General features: G+C 35.2%; 2 protein-coding genes across 2 annotated transcripts in view; both read right to left on the bottom strand.

Annotated features, from left to right (window-relative positions):
• Nucleotides 1–2665: 2665 nt before the first annotated feature.
• On the bottom strand, nt 2666–4348 carry LOC118480163. Its single transcript, XM_035974871.1, has 3 exons — nt 3688–4348; nt 3282–3387; nt 2666–2671 (listed from the first exon to the last, which is right to left on the bottom strand). Exons 1-3 carry the CDS (start codon nt 4296–4298, stop codon nt 2666–2668), a joined length of 723 nt encoding a protein of 240 aa, XP_035830764.1. The 5' UTR covers nt 4299–4348.
• Nucleotides 4349–8902: 4554 nt separating this feature from the next.
• LOC110867842 (plant UBX domain-containing protein 10) overlaps nt 8903–12747 on the bottom strand; it is a 4335-nt gene continuing 490 nt past the window's right edge. The window contains exons 1-4 of the mRNA XM_022116893.2: nt 12335–12747; nt 10218–10388; nt 9920–10123; nt 8903–9393 (exon numbers count right to left, since the gene is read on the bottom strand). The exon at nt 12335–12747 is cut by the window's right edge and continues 490 nt beyond it. Coding sequence (XP_021972585.1) covers nt 9163–9393; nt 9920–10123; nt 10218–10388; nt 12335–12747 — 1019 coding nt within the window. The 3' untranslated portion in view covers nt 8903–9162. The remainder of the gene's footprint in view (nt 9394–9919; nt 10124–10217; nt 10389–12334) is intronic.

The following is a 12747-nucleotide window of genomic DNA, read 5'->3' as shown; positions in this document are numbered from 1 at the left end:
ATTATTATTATTATTATTATTATTATTATTATTATTTTATTATTATTATTATTATTATTATTATTATTATTATTATTATTATTATTATTATTATTATTATTATTATGAGTGGGGTAAGCATGACAGTAATTGTTATATAATCTTCGCAATGTAATTATTGTATGAAATTTTAGTGTTTTGGACTAAATATGTATAAATATATATATATATATATATATATATATATATATATATATATATATATATATATATATATATATATATATATATATATATATATATATATATAATTCATTGAAAGAATTCTTGATGAAATAATCAAAATAAAAATTAATTAAAATCATAATATTACCTCAACACAACAAAATCACATGTCGGTTGAAATAGAGATTCCCTATGATTGGAGGACATGGGCGTCAAGGGAAATAGTGTCAGGCATTTGCGTGACACTTCCCTATTGATCCAATTAATTTATGCTTTTATCCCTGTTTTAAAATTACGATTTTGCCATCAGTTCAAAATTACGTATTTGCTCCCAGGTAAAAATAAAATCACGCTTTTGCTCTCAGCTAAAATTTTTAGTTTTAAACTCGGTTCAAAATTACAGTTTTGCCCCGTTTAAAGTTACAATTTTGCCGTTAGTTTCCAATGGAGGAATAGTGCCAGGCATCTGCCTGACACTCCCCCATTAGACAAACAAGTTTATTCTTTTATACTATCTTTAAAATTACGTTTTTGCCACCAGTTTAAAATTATGTTTTCGACCCCAACTCAAAATAAAATTATGCTTTAGCTCTCAGTTAAAAATTACGATTTTGTCCGCAGCTCAAAATTACGTTTTCGCCCAGTTCAAAATTAAAATATGTCTTCACCTAGCTAAAAATTACGATTTTGGTCTGTGTTAGAAATTATCATTTTGCCCCCAATTTATTAAATACATTTATGCTTTTGCACCAACTCAAAATTACAGTTTTACCCTCAGTTCAAAATAAAATTATGTTTTCCCTCCAGCCTAAAATTACGATTGTGCCCTTAGTTCAGATTCTTACTACGATGTTACCCCAAGTTAAAAATTACAAATTTGGCCCTACGCAAATTTACGAATTTGCCCCTGCTTCAAATTTACAGTATTGCCATCACGTTAGCTTTTGGAAAATTACGATTTTACCACAGTAAAAAAAATACAACATTTCCCTTAGTTAAAAATTACAGTATTGCCATTGTTTTGGTTTTTTTAGCAAAACTATAAAAGTTTTTTCTTTTAATTGGTTGACTCGATTTAATTATTTTCCGTGTTAATGAGCTGTTTAAGACTCGCTCATTAGTCCTGACAAATTACTGTTTTACCCTGAGCTCAAAATAACAGTCTTGTCATTGTTTTAGTTTTTTTTTTCTAGCAAAACTATATAACTGTTTTTTTAATTGGTTGAGAATTATTCGACCATCGTCCTAGAGCGCCGACGAGACATCAAGTACTTATAAATAGTTTGTGGCCTTCGGCCTGCAGATGCTATTACAAAGTCAAAACAACATGTGTGCCACGTATTTTTATTTAAACTTTTTTTTGTACGTGTAATAAGTTCTTAATAATAAAATAAGAAAAGCTAAAAAATGATTTTAACACAGAAATTCACCGGGTCACCGGTAGGTGATGCATTATTAAAGGGTGTTAATATTATTCCATATATAAATAAGTAACTTTTTTATGCATAAACACTTGTAACTTATGCTTTGGGGATTTTTCAAAAAAAAAACTTGATTTTTTAGTTTTAACCCAAATGTTTTTACCTTTTGCAATTTTAACCCACAAAATTTGTTTCTTTTCACGTTAACTCAAAACTTTTCATTATTTGCAATTTAACTTCACAATTTTTGTCAATTATACTTTTCGTCTTTGGTTTAACGTTTTTACGTTCCGTTACGTATAGTTCTAAATTTTTCGAGGTAATACGACGCAACGTACGAGTGTGGTTCAACTTTTTATGTTTTGTTTCAAATTTTGCAAGTTAACACGGCGCAACGTGCATGTGTGGTTCAACGTTTTTACCTCTATTTTTTCATGTTTGACAGGTTCGTCGCAACATGCAGATCCTAGGTCGAATCAGTGTTGGTGGTCGATCACGGTTGCGTGACATTAGTACTATTTGACACCGTTTTACGCCCCGTCGCAACGCGGGGTGTGCTTTGGAGATTTTCCAAAGAAAAAATGGTTATGTATATGGTTGTCGTAACCTTGGCTATAGGGGTTTTCAAAAAAAAAATGATTTTTTTTTTACTTTTCACCCAAAAGTATTTCATAAATTACTTTTAACTCAAAACTATTGTTTTTTTTTACTTTTAACCCAAAACTTTTTATCTTTTGCAATCTATCCTCACAACTTTTTTTACTATCAACTTTGATCATTTATTGTTTTCTTTTTCCGCATATTTTCCGCTTTATGCTTGATTCTAAATTTTGTGACTTAACACATCGCAACGTGCGTCTTTGGTTTAACGTTTTTAAGTTTCGTTCTAAATTTTGCGAGTTAACACGACGCAACGTGCGTGTATGGGTGAACGTTTTTACATCGTTTATTTTTTTCCCGTTTGACAGGTTTAACATAACGTGCGGGTCCTAGGTCGACTTAGTTATAACTAAAGAATCCCCGCCGCATTGCGGCGGGTCTCAATTCTAGTTAGTGTATAAAGTATAAACTAATAACAACAATTATACAGCTGTTCTTAAAACAATTTAGGGTATAAGGAGTGGTTAAACACTTTAAAGTGGCAAACCAAAAAACCGATCAATCAGAGCGCGCCATGTCAATTAGGCAAAAGTGTTTAAACTTTGCTGAAAAGTGTTGGCAATGGTTTAAACACTTGCTAAAGTGGTAAACTTTTATTATTATTTTTTTTTGCAATAATTTATTTAATATAAATAAATTTAGGATATATACATTAAATTAAAAAACAATAAAGTTTCATAAATTAAATTAAAAACATCAAAGTTACACTAAATTAAAAAACAATAAAATTACATTAACATGAAACAATTTAAACTAGTCTTTGTCGGAATCGGCCAAAAGATGGGGTAAATCTTGACTTGCGAGATGATCTATGAGATCGTGTTTGAGTCTCCAATGGGTGTCTTCATTCATCAACTCGCCCAGCACCGTATCGTCTAGAGCCGGCTCGACCGGAGGATCCCGAATGTGCACCGGTGCTATCGCCTTTCCATCATCTTTCAAAATCATGTTGTGTAAAATAATACACGTGTACACGACATTCCTAATTTTTTTAACCGATCTTGCTCGCATTGGTCGACTCAATACACCCCATTTCCCCTTCAAAACACCAAAAGCCCGTTCGACGTCTTTTCTTGCCGCCTCATGTTGCCTCTTGAATTTCTTTTCGTTTACTTCGTGAGGGTAAGGGATCGACTTCACAAACACGGACCACGAAGGGTAGATTCCATCCACGAGCAAATAATCACGTTTGTATAAATGGTTGTTAACGTAAAATGGACATTTTGGCGCGGTTCCATTTCGTTCCGTTAAAAATAACGGAGATTGTTGTAGAACATTGATATCGTTTTGAGAACCGGGTGGACCGGCAAAAGCATGCCAAAACCATAAGTCTTGAGAAGCAACCGCTTCGAGCATAACAGTCGGGTATCTATGATCTCCTCGCATATATTGGCCTCGATACTCTGTCGGACAAAAACGCCAAACGAAATGGGTGCAATCAAGGCTACCGAACATACCTGGAAGGTGATGTTTTTCCTCATGAGCTTGGTATAAAAGTGCCATGTCGTGGCTTGTCGGTCTACGTAAGAACTCTGGACCATATATTTTGCAAACCGTGTCACAAAAATATTCTAGGCACTCGCGGGAAGTTCTTTCGGCCATATGCAAGTACTCGTCGTTCTCGTCTGGAGTGTTTCCAGTTGCGAGCTGTTTAATAGCCGATGTCACCTTTTGCAAGGGCGTAAAGCCCTTCCTACCTCGCGCATCGGGGGCCTCTACAAACCACGGGTCGTTCTCTTCCACATCGGACACAATTTTTAGAAACAAACGTTTCGACATACGGAACCTATGCCGAAAGATATCTTCGTTGTACTTCGGGTCTTCGACAAAATAATCCGCCATGAGTGTCTCATGCCCCTCCTCACGTTGACGTTCAATATATCTCCTTCGGTTAGATGTGCCGGTATCTTGAAGTTCGGCTTCTTCGATGAGATTTTGAAAAAAAAGAATGCTACTATCGGATGAATCGTCGCTACTCATGGGTGGGAACCATAACGGGAGTTCATCCGCCATTTTGTATGGTAAACTTTTAGAAGGAATTGGTGGTATTTTTTGGTTTGTTTGAGTATAAATTTGAAGGTATATGGTTAAATGGTTTATTGTGATATATATATAGTTTAATTTTTTAAAAAAAAAATTATTTTTTTTTAAACGGTAATATTACCGTTGGAGGTGTCCCCCCCCCCCCCTTTTCCCAATCATGTTCCCGAGTCGACAAAGGGTTACCGATTGACAACGTTTGCCGCATCGCCATATGGTTGGCGGCGGTGTTTGCCGATCGGCAAACCTCTTTGCCGCTCGTCACCGCATGCCACTCCGTATGCCCTTAAATATCTATATTTTATTTTAATAAAATAGAAATTGTAACCATATACAATTAGATAGATGGAATATAAACTAGTAACAGAATCATAGTATAATACCTTTTTTTTCAACTACAAAGATTACATAACAGTACTCCTAAATTACACCAAATTTTACCTAATGTCAGGAATTGAACTTTGATCTCTCTTCAAAAAGCACAAAGCCTCTATCACCCACCAAAGTGGTGATGGCCATACTATAATACCTAAATTGGTAGAATTTTCCATAACGTCTCAATTGTCATTGTTTAGGCTTGACTTAAGAATTAAAATATAGTCAAAACTATTTAATTGTATGCATTGTTCAGTTCACACGAAGCCGGAAATGAAAATTAAAACGTGTGTGAAAGATACCAAATAGTTTGGATTCTTATCAAGATAAATTAATGGTTAAAATATTTGAAAAACTAGAATGAAAATAAAAAGGTCACAATTGTTGATTATTATCTACTTACATCATTTCTAACCCATGTAATTTTTATATACTTCACTATTTTTTCTTTTTAAATTTATACCATATACTTTTGTTTTTTTTTTTTATTTTCTTTAGTTAATTTTTATTGTATTTAGTTAAAGTATAGTATTTTTATATTTAAGAAAGCGACTTTTTGTAAAAATTTGTTGTGTTGTATGTAAAGGTGGTATGATTATGTATATAAAGTTGTGTAAGTATGTATATAAATTGTGTTTTTTTACATGGTAAGTATGATTTGATATACATATTTAAATAACATCAAGATTATCGACATACTTCAGATGTTTGAAATTAAGTTATTACATGAACCTCCCTCTTGTTTAATTATATGGTATGGGATAAAGCTTTTAGGGGCTTTATCATGTCACGTAAGCGACATGTAAATGGGAGATTTTATCGTTAACTTGCACAGTATAGAATAAATCCCCTTTTAAAGCCCTCGTTAACTATATAAAAATAAGAAAAAGAAATTAAAAAAGAAAACAAATTTGATTGGTTGGTCCCCACCTTCTCCCCCTTTAACGCTCACCATCATCATGGCTAGGGCAACAATGACACGCTCATATTGCAGAGCATGGTTGGTGTTGGGGGCGCTACCTAGTTGAGAAACTTGAGAGTGTTGACCTACACCGTTCGGCCTAATGAGTTCTCATCAACTCTTATTTTCAAATATTATGACAAGAAGTTCAAAGGTTTCTCTCGTACGAAAATATATCTTGTTTGTCATCCGATATGAAACATTTTTCATCGTAACCTCGATATCCTTTTAAAGGTTTTGTGGATGACACGCATAAAGTAATAGCCATTTGGGGAAATATATCAATAACATGTTACACGTAAGGATTTATAAATAGAAAAAAGAAAAATTATAATTTCATTGAGATGGATATACCTATATGTTCATTAGATAACCTCAATTTTCCAAAGAACAAAAACTATTGTTGATCATTGTACTAAAACATATCTAATCGTATTATTATTGTTCAAGAGATCAAGCAGAAAATTGGAACAAATTTTCTTTAACTTAGGGCATACGGAGTGGCATGCGGTGACGAGCGGCAAAGAGGTTTGCCGATCGGCAAACACCGCCGCCAACCATATGGCGATGCGGCAAACGTTGTCAATCGGTAACCCTTTGCCGACTCGGGAACATGATTGGAAAAAGGGGGGGGCCACCTCCAACGGTAATATTACCGTTTAAAAAAAAAAAAAAAATTTAAAATTAAACTATATATATATCACAATAAACCATTTAACCATATACCTTCAAATTTATACTCAAACAAACCAAAAAATACCACCAATTCCTTCTAAAAGTTTACCATACAAAATGGCGGATGAACTCCCGTTATGGTTCCCACCCATGAGTAGCGACGATTCATCCGATAGTAGCATTCTTTTTTTTCAAAATCTCATCGAAGAAGCCGAACTTCAAGATACCGGCACATCTAACCGAAGGAGATATATTGAACGTCAACGTGAGGAGGGGCATGAGACACTCATGGCGGATTATTTTGTCGAAGACCCGAAGTACAACGAAGATATCTTTCGGCATAGGTTCCGTATGTCGAAACGTTTGTTTCTAAAAATTGTGTCCGATGTGGAAGAGAACGACCCGTGGTTTGTAGAGGCCCCCGATGCGCGAGGTAGGAAGGGCTTTACGCCCTTGCAAAAGGTGACATCGGCTATTAAACAGCTCGCAACTGGAAACACTCCAGACGAGAACGACGAGTAGTTGCATATGGCCGAAAGAACTTCCCGCGAGTGCCTAGAATATTTTTGTGACACGGTTTGCAAAATATATGGTCCAGAGTTCTTACGTAGACCGACAAGCCACGACATGGCACTTTTATACCAAGCTCATGAGGAAAAACATCACCTTCCAGGTATGTTCGGTAGCCTTGATTGCACCCATTTCGTTTGGCGTTTTTGTCCGACAGAGTATCGAGGCCAATATATGCGAGGAGATCATAGATACCCGACTGTTATGCTCGAAGCGGTTGCTTCTCAAGACTTATGGTTTTGGCATGCTTTTGCCGGTCCACCCGGTTCTCAAAACGATATCAATGTTCTACAACAATCTCCGTTATTTTTAACGGAACGAAATGGAACCGCGCCAAAATGTCCATTTTACGTTAACAACCATTTATACAAACGTGGTTATTTGCTCGTGGATGGAATCTACCCTTCGTGGTCCGTGTTTGTGAAGTCGATCCCTTACCCTCACGAAGTAAACGAAAAGAAATTCAAGAGGCAACATGAGGCGGCAAGAAAAGACGTCGAACGGGCTTTTGGTGTTTTGAAGGGGAAATGGGGTGTATTGAGTCGACCGATGCGAGCAAGATCGGTTAAAAAAATTAGGAATGTCGTGTACACGTGTATTATTTTACACAACATGATTTTGAAAGACGATGGAAAGGCGATAGCACCGGTGCACATTCGGGATCCTCCGGTCGAGCCGGCTCTAGACGATACGGTGCTGGGCGAGTTGATGAATGAAGACACCCATTGGAGACTCAAACACGATCTCATAGATCATCTCGCAAGTTAAGATTTACCCCATCTTTTGGCCGATTCCGACGAAGACTAGTTTAAATTGTTTCATGTTAATGTAATTTTATTGTTTTTTAATTTAGTGTAACTTTGATGTTTTTAATTTAATTTATGAAACTTTATTGTTTTTTAATTTAATGTATATATCCTAAATTTATTTATATTAAATAAATTATTGCAAAAAAAAAAATAATAATAAAAGTTTACCACTTCAGCAAGTGTTTAAACCATTGCCAACACTTTTCAGCAAAGTTTAAACACTTTTGCCTAATTGATATGGCGCGCTCTGATTGGTCGGTTTTTTGGTTTGCCACTTTAAAGTGTTTAACCACTCCTTATACCCTTACGTCTTTGGGAGTGTCTACACTACAAAAGGCTAAATCTATCGGGAGATTGACCGTCTCGAATTAGTCTCTAAAACGCATTACATTTTCATTATCATTGGCCTTTAATTTTAGTAAGAACATTTATTGCAATTCCATAATTTTTATCGAGATTGTATACGCTATTATCAAAACTTATTTCCATCAATTTTGCATTCAAGTTTACACGTAATCATCACCAGTAGTGTTTCGAATCTCATTTTAGTCTCGTCAACATCTTTCCTTTGGAGTTGTATGATCCAAAATCTTTGCATTCAGTTCCATCCCAAACATCGTATGAAAGACTTAAATATATATGACCAGATGTTGATGGAGGTCAAACACATCATTGACTTGAGTGAACTCATTACATGTAACGTGGTGTTGTAATCCATCGCCATATACGATCAAATACATGAAGATCCGAGGATGTTTGCTCTAATATCATTGATGTGCAATTGTGCAGTGTGGACTATAGCTCTAAAGAAGCTAAATTCACCGTTGCATCTCTTATAGCAATCAAAACTAAGATTCAATGGTCAAACGCTAAGCTAGATAATTTGAAGAACTGGAGAACACTTGCAAATTAACACACAAAATAGAGAATTAAGAGAGAGAAGAGTAACTTGGTAAAGAAGTATCTAATATGTCATGCACATTCGATTCACTAGCACCAACATCAACCATACCATACTAAGCGACTCATAATTCTTAGCGGTTGCCATAGCGAGGACTAATAAATAAATGCGACCAATATTTGGGTCCACGCATCTACAACAATTACATATTGTCTACTAACATATAGACACAAACAGCCTCAAAGATCGAAACCAAACCAAGTACTTAAACAACGCAACTGTCATGTTCATCACAGGATCTTAACTCAGTTCAATACAATAAACACTTGAAAACAATTTGTGGAAACATCTGTCCCAACAAAAAGAACATGACATTATGTTTGTTAACAGTTTACTTTAGGTGAATACATCCGCTCAACATTAATCTGCATGATACATGATCAACAATGAACACTTGACATATGCATACTATGGGGAGGAAACATTAACAACATTGTTGTCCTAAATACAGAATTGGTCTAACCTTAATCTGCACATAAATACATCTCATGATTTCATTTCAACAAAAAGACTGGCCTGAGGATGTAATCCAACTTGTTCAAGTGATAGAGATAGTTTGTCCGGACCATATAAAACACGAGGAAAATTGGTGACAAGAGTGTAACTTCCGGTCTCCAAAGTTCCTGAAGAATCAACAAAGTCATACAGAGATTGTATCGTTGCACTAGAATGGAACCGCCTCCCCTTTCTTTCTCCATTTGGTAATCTCACGAGTACCTACATTATTTAATGGATAAGATCACATGTAAATAAATCCGACTGATAAGAAAATTGCAAGTTCATGTTGATCTGACTTGTGTTTAATCTCAAATGGGTTATATGGATTTATTTTGCTTATTTTATTCTAGATTAAATTACAAAAATTGTCTTTTATGTTTATATACCAAATTTCAAAGATGATCCTTTATCTTTAAATTGATGAGATTCGTACTGTATGTTTACAAATCTTGCGAGTTACGTCCCTTTGTCCTAACCTAGTTATTTTTTTTCGTTAAATCAGATCATGTGGACCCCATGTAAGGGTCTTACTGTCTAACTATAAGGCCTTTTCTTCAATGGTTAATTGTTATATAAAAATTCTCCCAAAAGCTATTGCATTTTATTATAGTTGCATAATTCTCAGTAAAAAGATTCAGACCTCCAGTAACAAAAGTTAAAACATTTATCTTATTAAAAACTAAAATGCACATATATCAGCATTAGAAAAGACAAGTTAAGGCAAGAGTATTAGAGTAAGGAATACCTGAGCAACATCAGGCCCTTTTTCAGGTTCAGGACCCAATGACAAATATTTTTCCTCTCGCAATTTGATTAATCTAGCTTCTCTTTCAGCAGCTTCAATTTCTGCTCTTTCACGCGCCTCCTCTTCTTCCTTTTGTTTTCTTTCAGCTTCAGCAGCTTCCCTTTCTAGCCGTTCTTCCTCTTCCTTCCTCTGGCGTTCCCTTGCCTAATTTTCCATAAACAAGTTAGGCAACATGATCGATCACACATGTTACATTATATCAATAATATCTATTTTTTTAAGTAAAAAAAGGGCATACTTGATCAGCTTCAAGTGCAGCTTGATATGCAGCATCTTGTTCCTCCCTCAATCTTATGCTGTTTCTACGTTCCTCTGCATCAAGTCTTGCTGTTACAAGGACTGGGGCACTTTCTTCAAAAACCCTTTGCAATAATGTGAGCATTTCTTCTGGTGATTTAGGTCCCTCAATCTGCAACAAATTCAAATATATCATTTACCATTTTACCATTGTAAATTGCACAAACCATTTACGCAGTACAAAGATGATATAGAGACTAGGGTCGAGAAGGCCATTAAATAATATGCATAAATGGAAATAATTAATTTGCTTTAGTTGTGTGCAGATACTTAAAATTTTAAAATACACTAATAAAGTAAGTGTCTGAGAACAAAACACACAAAACTTATGCATGTATATAATTTGTATATCTGGGCTATTCAACAGAAGCTAAAAACCACAGTTCTTTTAGTTACCTAGGGGTGTTTATATGTGCGATTGGAAATTAATGACAAGAAATTGACAGAATACAAAAGGCAAATTGGAAAATAATAATCCCATCTTTCTGAAATTGGCCGATAATAATCCCAAGTCAGTTATTAGCCAATAATAATCCGACCTCGTCCAATTTTTTTGTAAAATAGTCTGCCGTTAAAATAAGCTTAACGGAGTTAAGTGTTTTTCCGAATTACAAACCGATGTTTTAGGGCTTTTGATCAGAACGAGGATACGAGTCGATTGATATAAAACTTACCTCGAAATTGTGTTCGAAATGGCTTGAATTTTGTTAATTGGAAGTTAAACACCCGAATTGAAGCACTGTTTTCGTGGGTTGGGGGCAGTATTTTGAGGTAAGTTTTACATCAATCGACTCGTATCCTCGTTCTGATCAAAAGCCCTAAAACATCGGTTTGTAATTCGGAAAAACACTTAACTCCGTTAAGCTATTTTAACGGCGGACTATTTTACAAAAAAAAAAATTGGACGAGGTCGGATTGTTATTGGCTAATAACTGACTTGGGATTATTATCGGCCAATTTCAGAAAGATGGGATTATTATTTTCCAATTTGCCAATACGAAATTGGATATATCGTTTGGATTTGCTTCTGCTGTTTGAAGTTCTAATAATAAATTTTACGAGTATTTGCAAACTCTGATAATATTAAAATGAAAATAATTGGCTAAGAATGGTTGTGGTAGTATTGTGAGGAAAGAAGAACCATCTTGTTATATGGTAATGAAATATTTTTCACAAATTAGGTTAAAAGAGGTATGGTAGATATTATTATTTTACCCGTTAACAATCACTTCCATGGCTAGGTATGGAACTAATAAATTGACCCCTTAATGTTAAATATTCCCCAAAAATCAGAAGCAGAGTCCGTTTATCCAAACATTAAAAACTGCTCATCATGACTTAATACTTATTCAGATCCAAAACAAAAATCCATACACCGCCATTATCCTACATTTAATCTTAAAAATATAACTACCCAAATTAGATCATACAAATGGTCCCACCTTAGAAAAGGTATGTAATAAAGCTAAACAACCATAAGGCTTAGCTACTCCAAGTTATATCTAACCGTATGCAAGTTCAACTACATCATAACTCAAATATATACAGTTCCTATTTTAAACAACCCGTTCCAATAAAAGAAACCCAACAGATAAGAAATACTAATTAGGGTTTACATTTAAGTCTTCATTACATTTTACGTGTTAATCAGATAATCAACATACCTTCCATTTAAGAAACATTAATATCTTAATAATAGACTAAGCAAAACATTCAACCTATCCAACCCCTGAATCGACAAATTATAAATCAATTGAAAACCGTGTCATTCAAGACTTACGTTTGTCAACATACAAACAGATAAAACCAAGACACCAATGTACAGAATCGAATGTAATGGACCATAAACTACATGCATTACTGTATTAAAGTACAAGATATCAAACTACCCAAACTAAAAAGATTGAAACTAATACACTATCAAAAAAAGCAGAACAAATGGTGATTTACAAATTTCAGTTTGGGTAATAGGGTAACTGGGTAAGCACTGAGTGGTTCTAATGGTTCAACACTCTTCAATCTTAAAATATAACAAAAGAGAACATCTGTATTAGATACCTGTTGCAGCAGGGCAATTCTCTGATTAGTAGCAGCCATAACAACAGCACAAAACGGAAACCTTGAAGCCTTCAAACTATTACTCATCTTAAACCCTTCACTCGCCCTAATACTCCCACCCCAAGCCACAAAATTCTCATTCACAAATGCCGACAAAACCTCATCACACAAACTCCCCTCACAAAACTCCTTTGTATCCGGATGATCCGGAGAATGCAAATACACGAACAACAACTTAAATTCCCTCCGTGACCGCTGCAACGCATCCATAAACCCCTCCCGTACAAAATCCGGACCCCTATCCCCATACTCCCTTTGAAACTGTGCCACAAAATCCATCGCCTCCGTCGCAGCCGTCGAAACCGAACCTAACCGAGCCGACGACACACCACCGTCACTTCCGGAACTCGTTA

Source organism: Helianthus annuus, chromosome 7, assembly GCF_002127325.2.
Source record: "Helianthus annuus cultivar XRQ/B chromosome 7, HanXRQr2.0-SUNRISE, whole genome shotgun sequence".
Lineage (NCBI taxonomy): Eukaryota > Viridiplantae > Streptophyta > Magnoliopsida > Asterales > Asteraceae > Helianthus > Helianthus annuus.
The sequence above is the reverse complement of the archived record's forward strand: the minus strand, read 5'-3'. Positions and strand labels throughout refer to the sequence as shown.

What these genes read in the sequence shown, in the direction of transcription:
- LOC118480163 (XM_035974871.1), bottom strand. Translation starts at nt 4,298, where the DNA reads ATGGCGGATGAACTCCCGTTATGGTTCCCACCCATGAGTAGCGACGAT. An exon ending in TGGCGTTTTTGTCCGACAGA is followed by an intron (nt 3,388 to 3,687) that starts GTATCGAGGCCA and finishes AGTAAACGAAAA; the next exon opens with GAAATTCAAGAGGCAACATG.